Source organism: Sylvia atricapilla, chromosome 6 (assembly GCF_009819655.1).
Source record: "Sylvia atricapilla isolate bSylAtr1 chromosome 6, bSylAtr1.pri, whole genome shotgun sequence".
NCBI lineage: Eukaryota > Metazoa > Chordata > Aves > Passeriformes > Sylviidae > Sylvia > Sylvia atricapilla.
Genome location: NC_089145.1, coordinates 50,724,487 through 50,736,788, shown reverse-complemented (window position 1 = coordinate 50,736,788; position 12,302 = coordinate 50,724,487). Strand labels below are relative to the sequence as shown.

Below are 12,302 nucleotides of genomic sequence, written 5' to 3'. Positions count from 1 at the left end.
CATTTCAGCTTAAATCTGCTCCAATTTGGTTTATTCTCTGTAGAGGGTATAATGAGAATCGACACTATGTTTGTAAAATACAGCTGCAGTTCAAATTATTTTAATAAATATACAATAGCAGACAGGCAAATCCACTAAAAAAGCATCCACGATATAAAAAACACAAACTACATACATTCCAGAAATTCTACCTCAATTTAGTAACCATAAGGACTTAAAGCCAAACAGTTAACTTAAGTTAAAATATAAAGTTGGTTCTCTTTTTTTAATAAAAGTTTGAAGACCTTTCAATAGATTTCCCTAAGAAACAGAATATTTTTATTAGCTGTTTGAAGAGCAGCACTCAATGCCTAAATCCTCATGAATATAAATATCTTCAAGAAATTTATTCTTGCTTTATCGTTAATATTTTCATGTACTCCATCAGAGATGTTATGAGGAAATGTTATTAAGGAAAAAAAAAATCCAGCTATAAGCATATACTGAATTATAAGGACAGATAAATACTTTTGTTAAGAGAAAACATACACACCTAGATGACACATTACAAAACATAGGATATGACAAAATTTCTCAGAACTTACGTGGAAAGTGGCTTTGACATATGTGTGCACTGCAGCTCCTGAAGAGCCTAAGTTATCCGGCGTCATTAGAGGATTAGATGAGAGCTGGCTGCCATCCTGAAGCCACTCATTGTATCTCAGGCTGGACATTTTAATTCTTTTGTTTGGATCCACGGTAAGAAGTCCTAATACAAACACATTACATTCTTTAAAACTGCCAGCTATTTATCTCTGGTCAATAGAAAATGTAAATATTTCTTAATAAAATCTCATGCATTGCTTTGATAAGTAACTAATGTCAATGTTTATCCTAGCTATGCCAATATTTATCCTAGATAAGGCTTACACTATGTTATACTATCATACTCTCCAGAAGAATCTTAAAAGCAAAAAAATTGATATTTAACTGTTTGATTACTCACATCTCACTTCACACAAACTCAGAACTACTAAATAATTTCTTCACTTAAAACCTGTCTAGGATGAAGTTCAAAAGAGTAAGCCTCAGATTCCCTGCACATTCACTCAAGTCTGAATCTGGAAATCTCTACATTTTTTGCAGAAAAATACCTTACAAGTCTGCTTCTACAGAAATTCAGACCTCCAGCAAAGTAGCATTAAGGTAGGTGTCTAACTCATGATGAAAACATAATTAGATGTTCAAAAGCTTAGGAGAACCAAAGCACAGCAAATGCCAATGATGAAGCTCAGAAACGCAGTTAGTCTTGGTATAGGAATTAAAAAATAGCCATTGGAAAAGAAAAAGTAATAAATTCATTTTTATGCAAAAGCTCAGCTTTTAAGACATCTCATAAAGCTGTTTTGGTCTTTTAGAAAAGCAAAAATAACATGATAGAAAAACTCTGTTTTTAAATATAAGCGAGTTCATTTTTTCTGATGCTCTTCAGTTCCTTCTAACCCCACTAACCTTATCAGCATCTTACCACATTAGAAAGCTCTGCTAGGTGTACAAAAATTTTATCTTTTTAAATAAAAATATAAAGTACATTAAATACTTGTAAATACATACCTCGAATTAGCTCTTTAGCCTCTTCAGAAACATTTTTCCAAGCCTCTCCTTCAAAGGAAAATTCTCCCTTTTTTATTTTCTTCATGATTTCCAATGCACTGGTACATGTTAAACTTCTGTCTTGGGACTGAAATGGTACCTGCCCTGACAGCATTGTGTACTGTCACAAGAACAAAAGCAGCATTAAGAAACATAGCATATTTATAGACAGCTCTGCTGTTAATTATGAAGGGCTGTTGTTTGCATCACCAATGCTACAGAACAAAACTTGGCCTAGCATAACTTTCAGGTTATAGAAAATTTAAAATATATAAGACTTTCTCTGGAGCCCTTGTTAGAAAAAACAATTCATCTATTCCAAGAAACTAAGAACAAAATACATTTCTACCCCACTTACATCTAATGAAACTAATTTTCTGTAAATCAAAATACAGGTTGAGCCCCTCTCTGAACTGAAACTGTACAAAGATTATATGGATGCCTGTAAAATCTCCTAACAAGCATATATCTTTTTGAGAAGCTGACTGTATCAAGTAATTTTTCTATTCCCAAAAATGTTAAATTTTATTTCCTACTTGGTAAGAAAAAAATTCTGCTCCTGGAAAAGATCTATCTTTGGAACATATTATTTGTGCGCAGTATTTTCACCTCCCTTGAATTCAGCATGTACCCAATTTATGTCTGAAATGATCTCAAGTCCCTTGCATTTTAACAAAAAGTAAATGCATACAATAAAATTATAGTTAAAAACCTCACTCACCAAAATGACCCCCAAACTCCACAGATCACAAGACTCATCATAACCATTGTGATTCAAGAGCTCTGGGGCAGCATAATGAAGAGTAAAACACGGAGTCTTAAGAGGCTGATTATCAGGTGGTTTTAAACGAGCAAAGCCAAAATCAATTATTTTTATTTCTGAATTATCAGTTTCATCTGTAAATAGTAAATTCTGAAAAGCGAAGACAAAAATCAATATTTGCATTGGGTATAAAATTGGTTATAATTTTTTTACTGCCTCTATCACTACAGAAAATTTTCCATTATCTAGAGGAAAGGTGAATTGTGAGACACTGGGTGAAGAGAGAAGCAGAAATAATAACACTCTGGGTTGTACAAAATGTGATGTGTTTACCTGTCCCTGCATACCTACAAGTCAGGGCAGTTCTGAGATTCCTAATGAAAATGGATATACAGCAGAGAATGGTGGAGAAAAGAATTCTGGGAACACTGACAAGAAAAAAAACCTAAGACATCAACATGTCTGGAGATGGGAGAATTGCTTTCTTCCTCAAACAAAAGCAAGTTGTCTTAAGCTTCCACTTCCTTCTGGCATGTTGTAAACAATAGCTTTCTCGTGTAGGGGATTCCCACTGCTCGTTCTGTCTTGTGACTGAATAGTCTTTGGTACTCAAGTGGTAACACGGTATTGCCATGAGGACAATAATGCACAGGAGTCATTTGAAAGTGAAGGACAGTGGTAAAAAAGTGCAACTTGGTATGAAGTGGTGTTAGAAAGTGCACCAATAGCTCAGAGGCTCCACTGAGAGCTGTCTGGCAGGGCTGGCAAAGCCAGTATGGATATGTGCTCTGGAAGAAGGTCACATAACAGTCCAACCACAAACCTACTCCTTACACCAAGACAGAGACATTAGTACAACAGTCCCTGAGAATTCCAGCTTCACACACTGAAATGTGACACTTTGGACTTGAAGACAGACAAGTTGTTATCAGTTTGGAAAATGTAAGGCAATCTGCTTCTTTTTTCTCCCTTGAGTATATGTATTTGCCAAGAAAGATAGAAGAGGGAAGCTAAGTCACAGAAAAACTGTCTGAGGCCAGGATGAATCATAAGCTAATTCGAGTCTTCCCTTCAGCTTCTGAGAGAAGAGCATCATTTTGCTATTGCCTTTACTGTTCAACCTATGAATGCTAGGAAAAGTCTCAATATTAGAAATCCTAAAGTTCTATCTAACTTTGTGAAACAAAAGGTGAATGACTCACATAAACTAATTAATTTCAAACTCATTAACAAGGGTAAAAAAAAAAGATTGCTAGACTGCCAGCAGATCAATAAGGAGAACCTGAGAGCATTCATTATGGATACAAAAAATAGCTGCTACAAAACAGTATTTTAGTATTTTTGCTTTCTGTACTGCTGATATGGTTTATTGCACATTCAGAAAAGTCAGTTTTTAATTGTTGTGTAAATTAATCAAAATGAAGCCTAATTTCAGCAAAAATTTTCATACAACAAGGATAAGTGATTAATTTAATAGTCTTTTTTCTATGGTGATGTTACATAGTCTATGAGTAAATAAGAAATGAGTAACATTGGTTTTAAAAGACCTTTCTTATGATAAAAATTCATTTGGTTATGCATGGAAAGAAAGGTGCAATCCAAGTCTCCTACATCAGGTTCAGGTATTCCTGTGAATTAGGCAAATAAAGTTTATTTCAGAACCCTGCCATCCCCAAATATTTACAGCTATATTTCAAATACATTTTAGGATATATAAACAACATCCTTTCTCACTTGTAATGTTTTGTTGTAATACCTTTAGAACACAGTTTACAGATACATTATCATTTCACAGAAACAGTCCTCAAATCCTTTATTCAGAGGCTCCAAATATAGTCACATATGCTGTACAAACTCTTCATTCCTATGAGTTCTCTATTTTCTATCCAGTACTTTTCCTCTGTTCTGTAGACCAACATATGTGATCTAATTACTACTGCTAAACAGAAATCTTCCAGTCCATGAAGTTCAAAAAGTCTCATTCTTAGTTACATTTAACTAGCCAGACTTTCAAAAACAGAATTATCAATAGCACATTAGATGTCAAAGTTGAACATCAAAAAATAATCTGACTGCAATTCTTAGAAAAGCAACAGAATTTCCTACATCTTTTTACAGAGAAGTGCACTAACCATATCTATATTGAGAAACCTGAATATCCCATACTAAGTTCATGTCAGGACCTAAAATAGTAACTTTCAAAACAAGCAGGAAGGAAACAAGCAGGTTAACTCCAACTTTGTGGAGGCAATGGATTCTGTAAGCTGTTTGCTAACCCTTCATTACTTGGACTTCCCAGACTTCTGTTCTTGAACATAATGTAGAATTGAAGACTGCCTAATTTACCATGCAGTTGAAGTTCTGCTTTACTGTGCCTTTATATTCAAAGTTTGGATAAAACAAAAAACAAAAAACAAAAAACAAAAACAAACAAACAAAAAAAAACAAAACAAAACCAAAAAAAAAAAAACCTAAGAACTGAAGAGAGATAGAGAGGTTGGTTTCATCCTTTCAATAATTCTTGTTTCACAAGTTGTTTTCTTACCCTCACGATGTGACTCTTGGCAAAAGTTTCTCTGATGACTTTTTCAACTCACACATTAGAATTTCAAAAGTCCCTCTTTAACTGTACTTACAACCAGAGCCTAGGACAGAGATTCTTTCAAACTCATATATTTTGGATTGTTTTACAAAGACAACTAGCAAGACCTATAAGACTTCTTTATCAGTTACTCCAGCTACAAAAGGAACAGCTGTTTCTTGGGGTATCATGGCTGTAATCACCCTACAATATAAAATCCTTACTAGATGAATCAACATTAATCTACACTATTTTCAGGCTCAAGAAAACAAACACCCCAACCCATTACTAGCAAAAGCACCCAAGAAAACATTGGCACCAGGAAGCAGAAGCAGAACAAATCCAGTGGTCAGTCTTTTAATAGTAAACTGAATGGACAAGAAGGTACGATGTTGCTGCACAATAAAAATATCAGAAAAAAAGTTACAGAAAAACAGATATTAATAAATTGTTTCTTTTGGGAAACTATTGAACTCACTGAACTCAAATCACACATCTCTGTTAGTGCTCATTTTGTAGTTACTAGAAAATAAGCCCTACTGAGGAAATTAAGATCAAACAAAAGGTGGAAATGTAGAGGCGAAATACCCAAACAACCTAGCTCTGCTTATGAATTGTTTCACACAATAAACATGCTAGTGAAAAATGTCCCCAAATAGGCAAAGTATGTTTTTGAACAAGTTAAGAGCAGAGATTGCTTACAGAACTAAAAATGTTTCCTAACAGTTACTTTTACCTATGAACAGAAAAACATCTACATAATTTGCTAACTAAAGTGGTAACATCTAATTAAAAATACAGAAGTGGGAAGCTCTGTAAGAAAGGCAGGAGAAACAGAGATACATCTCATTCCAGACATTTAATAACTTATTGTCTACACATATATACACAAGTCACTATACCTCAGGTTTCAGATCTCTATGGACTACTCCTACATCGTGCATATGGCTCACTGCTGAAACAAGTCTGCGCATAATGTGACTGGCTTCAGTCTCACTGAAATGTTTCTTTTTCTGAATACGTTCAAGCAATTCTCCTCCCTTCAGCAGTTCCATTACTAGGAACGTGTGAAGCTGAAACAATAAAAACATAGCATGTTAGAAATTTAACAATTTAATTAATTACAAACCAACATTCACTCAGGTGCTATTCTGACAGGTTCTCAATGTATGAAGAAACAGCACTGCTGCTTGTAGTAATCTGGAAAGCCAAAACACCCCCAAATCTCAGATATTGTTTTTCCCATCAGTCTTGTTGAAACTGAAGAATAATGTCTTCCCCATGTGCACCCACATTTATTAACAAAAATGTAATGCCACCAGCTAAATGGATAAATTTCTAGGGAGATGAAAAGGCTTAGGCTAACAAGAAAAGCTGGAAAAAGCTTTTGCTGCTTAAGCCAGTTCTGATATAGGACATGTATCTATTAATATGCGTAAGGAGTTAACCACTTAAATGTTACAAAATCCTTTAAAAACAACCTGAAACTTAACCTCTGAAATCAAAGATTATCTAGAACCTGTGATTTCATCCCTTACAGAGTAGTAGCCAAAAGTACTCTATCATTAGAATTACAACAGACATCTTGCCAAAAATTAAAGAGCATTTTTTTTAAATTAAAAAAGCAATGGGTTTTTAGAAGGCTGCTCTTTTCAAGGCAATCAATAAGCAGGGGCTTCCTTGATTATAAGACAACACTGGCACACAGTTAACTGCAATTCAGATGTCTTGCCATTAAACAAACAGCAGACTTCTCAGAACAAGGAAGTGAAGTCAGCATTCTCAAAAGGCAATGGACGTGGGCATGCCATGGCTTCTAGCCCTTCCCTCCCCTAAATGACAGTAACAAAAGTACTATTTGCAAGCAGAGCAAAAAAGTTCTGGGAAGCGGCCAAAAATGGAATTCAAAGCAACAGTCACAAGGTGCACACTTTAGATACCAAAGAACAGAAGCAAAGCTATGTGGACAGAAAACAGTAACATTTCTTAGAACAACCAAGGTGTCTAGCAGTGCTTGAATATCCCCTCCTGGAAATTTTCTTCATGCCTTGGGAATATCTGACAGGGATGTTAGAAAGGATAAAGAGACTTTTTCACTAGGAAACTTCTGGCTCACCAAGAGACTGCAACCCAATATTATATGGTTGGAATACAATTGTGGAATTTGAACAGACTGGTATCAGAGCAAGTTAAAAACTGGAACTTCTTTGTATTAAGACAAGCTGCAGAAAGGTCAAAACTAGAAGATTTTCATCAGTTTTGGTCTTCAGAATATTGAGCGTAAATAATCTGAAAGGTAACACCTGGGAGCTACCAGAAGTAGCTAAAAATACAGTGGGTTTATTGGTTGAGAGCAGCCTGTTCAGTGGCAGTCTGGAGAACCTTTTTTGTTTTAAGATTTAGTATATTCATTTTACTCAAACAAAACTGAAAGAAATGTCTTGTTCTACACATGTGTACACTACTGTACAAATTACAGTACAGATGCTGGATCCTCTCAGCCAATTTTAAAGTGCTCCACATGAGCTCTCTGCTGGTCCCAGTACAAGCAGCATGACAGGGACAGACTGGGATATGTGGAGAGGCAAGAGACCCCTTGTTCCAATGCAAAATCACAGACCAGAACCACAGAGTAGTCTAGGTTGGAAGGGAGCTGTACAGTACATCTAGTCCAAAACCCTAGCTCAAACCAGGGCCAACTTCCAATTCAGATCAAATTATTGTTTATTACATACTGTGTAGTTTATATTACATTAAAGGAAACTGACAATTAAGGTATCTAAATAAACTGATCTTAACAGATTTTCAAATAGAGGCTCTACTTTCATATTTGGTAATCTGGCAAGCTATTTGGTTGTCTCCATTAAGTTACCAACGTGTAGGAAAATATACCAGATATATAACCTTCATATGCAACATTTCTAAATTAATTCACAAATACTGTTTTAAGATCTATAATGACCCTGGGGAAAAGATGATAATACATTTCAGTATCATAGATACAAAAATTGGGCCATGAACACACTGTGTGATGGTAAACAAAGACCAAACAGAACAATGAACAGAATCTGAGCCTCTAATTTTTATGTTCTATTTTGATTTGCTAGAGTAACTACAAGATTGTTTGAATGCAGATTTTCTGCTTCATTTTCTATACTGACTAGTCAAAAACCCTAAGAAAAAAGTTGCCTCCATAGTTACAGTATGCTTAAGTCCAAAAAGTTCTTGGGAAAACACATGGCAATACGTTTGGTAGGTGCTGATTACAGTTTCTTCAAAATACCTGGTCATGAAAAACTTCATGTAACTTCACTACATTCGGGTGTCCTTCACAGAGTCTCAGAGCTGTTATTTCTCTCTGGGTGTTGGCTTCCATTCTGGAAAAATTGAGCAATCATTTTGTACCAATTTTACTGAGCAAATTGCACATTCCAAGTGTTATTTTTTAACTGCTTGCAATCTGTATTTTTTTACTATTACAACACTTGAACACAATTAAATGCATATTAAAAGTGGAGAAAAACTCTCCCCACAACCCTGCAATTTAGTCCATTAAAAAACCCACACCAAATTCAAACAATGTTTTTAATGCAACTGCAACTTCCTACAGCAAAAGCTGATGTGATATAGAATAGTTTCAATCTAACACAAACCATGCCCTTAGTCCAGAGCAATTTGACTTCACCTCTGTTATTATCAATATTTATTAGTTCACCTTTATTTTGGCCCAATCCTTTTCCATTCTTAATGGGGACAAGTACTTCCAAAATCATATAGAAACTATGAGTTCTACTACAAAAAGATTAACATCATCTATATATGAAATGTGTTACACAAATGAACTCCTAAACAGACCATTGTAAAAATCTGAAATGGAAGAGATAAGAGACTATCTCCAGAGAAAAATCACTGCCTAAGTTCTCTTTCAAGTACTGAAATCTATAGCCATAAGAAGTGTAAATGGTGATTGATACAAAAATTACATTAATGGCGATGGAGCAGAACATTTTTTTCCACTAGTTAGATATATTGATTTATTTATGACAAATAATGCCTGAAAATTTCTACCACAACTCCCTCCAAGAAAGGCCAGTCCTGTACTGATTTAGAAAATGGCTTTACAGGTAATAGATACAATCTCTCACCACACATGTTCTTAATTTTGGTCGGTTTTTTTTTTCTACTTAAGATGAGAACGACAATGAGAATTCTGTGCAAGAGAATTCTGTCTTTCTGTAGGTTTCTGTAATATTGTAGTACAACAATAGTGTACTATTGTTAGTACAATAACAAGTTGATTGCACTTGTTACAATCAACAAGTAAACTAAGCTGTTCCACCTGCATCTCTGCTGCTCAAGTTTTTCAACAGAAAATGACTTCTGCTCCTTAAGGAATTAAGAAACTTGACTCACAGAATCTTTCCCCCTAAACTACTATCGGAAGGAAGTGGACCATGGAACAGATGAAAAAAGTTTCAGAATCATGAGCACAAACCTTTGAAATTTATACCGGGGCTTTTCTGAATACTTCCCCCCTTGGTAAACAGTTACCACCTCAGATTTTAAACAACCTTGTGAGGAAAAAAAATGGTATATTCTAAAACAGTAACTCAAGCAAGTTTACATTGTTTCAGTGATGTGATCAGTGTTTACTGGTGTCAGCACATCAGACATACAGATAAACCCAAAATAGTTGGCTGGGGGCAGGTCTAGCACTATTTAAAAAGCAACACCACAGAGAAACTGTTCATCTGAGCTTTCACCTCAAGTATCATGAAAAGGTTTCCCTAGGTGTAAGGTTCCCTTTTTGGGCAAATAAGCCTGGTAGGAGTGAACGACTGACTTTGAGGCTCAAAGAAGCTGCTAGAAACTTATTATACTTTTCCTTTTAGCAAGATTCAGTGGTATGATCTTCAGAGCAAGATTACTTACAGATTCTAATTCAAGTTGGGTTTTGGCCAACTGTTCAGAGTGTGGGTTTACTGCTAACTCTAAATACTGTACAAACATGCGGAGTCTGCTCACACACTGCAATCCTAAAAAAAAACATTTTAAAAATCTCTGTATACAGATCACTTCTTACCTTCATTTAGCCTGAGTCACCAAGATGAAGGAGAAAGAGCAAAAGAACCCATGAGTAATATAATTCAGGGATATAATTTCTAAAAGTTAAGCTCTAGAGGAAAAGTCAATACTAGTCTGCTCACTTATCCAGAAACAAAACACACATTATTTTAAGATGAGATGGGAGCACTAACCTACAGCTCTGCTAGTACCACAGAAAAAACTTGTGAGTGTAGACACATGACAAAGATCTCCAAATTAAAATACCTGATGTAGGTGTCTACAACACACCATTTAAGCTCTCTTTATAATAAGTGAAATTCCTGTGACTCCATCTTACAGGGTGAACTAGTTCACTGTAACATACATACCCAGAGCAGGATTCAGTGGCCTAAGCATAGGAAGGAAGAGCCTGGAAGATGACATCAGCCATGAAGACATCTACAAAAAGGTAGTAGTCACAAGACTGATGGGAACCAGAGGACAGAGAAGACACCAACAGATGCTAAAATGGCCCTACGTAGATGCCTATGTTTAAGTTACTGAATCCCACTTCAAGTGCAAGACTGTTTTAGGCAGGCTTCCATTAATTTAGCAGACATCAGAAAACTAACTCAGACACCTACACTTCAGCTTCTTCTTGAACTTGTCCTTTTCAAAAAGCATATGATGAAATGATAGACACTTAGCTCTGGTGGACAGGTTCCTCTAGAGTCTGGAAATACAGAGGTACAGCCAAATGTCTTGGGCAAGAGATTACTGTCAACTATCATTCTGATAGCAGAACATTTCTACTCTCCTGACAGCATTCTACAATGCACTAGGGATGTACTTACTAATGAACTGTTGCAAAGTGAAGATCCATTTGCTACTCAAAGAATCTCTTATCTTTATTTTTCTCTGGGCAGAAACTCCCAGAGACACCCATATTGGAAGAGAACCAGATGGTACCCATGTACAAAACAAGTCAGCTGCTTTCACTGTGGTGTTCTCTTCAGAACAAACAGTAAACAAGATGCAACTTACAATTCCATAGTCTAATTCCATTTTATATACACACACACACTTAGATCAGAGGCAACCCACACTGCAGACCATTCTTAAAAGCAGTATCCTAGGCAATCAATTGGGCTGATTAGGAGAAGATGCCTAGCATAAGCCTATGTTCAGTCCACTTAAGTCTCTGAGTCAAAGAACCTTATACCTTGTTTTGTTACGAGCAAAATTAGGGGAAATAATGGTAGAATACAACTAGGAACCAGAAAAGTACTCTCTACGTTTCTTCTTGTCTTGCAACTAGAATAACATTTTATTTCAAAAGACTCTAAGAATCTTTTAACGATCATAAGGTTACAATAAGTTTCTGTAGATTCATAGAGACTAGAAATAATTTTAAAGTTATTTTTCCACTTCCAAAAATGTAGTGAACATTATTTTACTCCATGGGTGACAGTAAGCAAAGAAAATATTTTTATTGTCTTATAGAATAGTTATACCTTTTGCTAATTATTTTTACTGCATACTCTTGGCTAGTTTTCTTGTGTAAGCACTTTCGACAAATGGAAAAACTTCCTTCTCCCAATGGTTTCTCTTTCAGATCCAGTTCATAATGATGATAAAATGGAGAGTCCTGTTAGGAAACTGTCTGTATTTAGTTTTGCAGAATACTTATAGTATACACAGTCAAAGACAAAGAGTAAAATTTCATGAGAATTTTTCATCTACATTTACAACTGTAAAAGAGCTCTCTATTAAAATATAATCTTAATTTTTATTGAATAAAATGCATAAACATTATTCCAGCAATCAAAGAGTAAAGCTTACATTACATTAAACAAACATAATCACTAAATAAATCATTACTACTACAACAGCTGAAGAAACAAAATATTCAGACAAACAGGATCAAAGATGGTCATACATACATTTATCCACAAAACTGCTAATTTGAGGACATCACAATAGCACGTGTTTTTATAAGGCTTCACACAACTATACACTCTTTTGGGTAAAAAATAACATAGACAGCATTATTATATAATTAAAGTAGCTTCAGAAGTATCTATAGTGGTTGTCTGAATAAGAATTATTATTACTACTACTACTACTACACTTCACTCTTCTGGAAACCTAGATAATCACCTCATTTTTCAGATTAAACTTCAACCACTTGTTAATAGTATCACATGCAAGATGTGATGGATCATCAGATGCTTGAATCATCTGAGGAGCCATTACAGAGAATTGATAAATGAATGATGA

The 12,302-nt window shown here is 35.2% G+C and overlaps 1 protein-coding gene across 3 annotated transcripts in view; it reads right to left on the bottom strand.

The window, feature by feature from the left end:
- Positions 1-12,302, bottom strand: part of RPS6KA5 (ribosomal protein S6 kinase A5) — a 70,432-nt gene that overhangs the window by 3,387 nt on the left and 54,743 nt on the right. For all 3 annotated transcript variants that reach the window (XM_066321913.1, XM_066321914.1, XM_066321915.1), the window contains 6 exons: positions 11,537-11,670; positions 8,260-8,353; positions 5,879-6,049; positions 2,354-2,545; positions 1,594-1,753; positions 585-748 (listed from right to left, as the gene is read on the bottom strand). In XM_066321913.1, the coding sequence (XP_066178010.1) occupies positions 585-748; positions 1,594-1,753; positions 2,354-2,545; positions 5,879-6,049; positions 8,260-8,353; positions 11,537-11,670 (915 nt within the window). The remainder of the gene's footprint in view (positions 1-584; positions 749-1,593; positions 1,754-2,353; positions 2,546-5,878; positions 6,050-8,259; positions 8,354-11,536; positions 11,671-12,302) is intronic.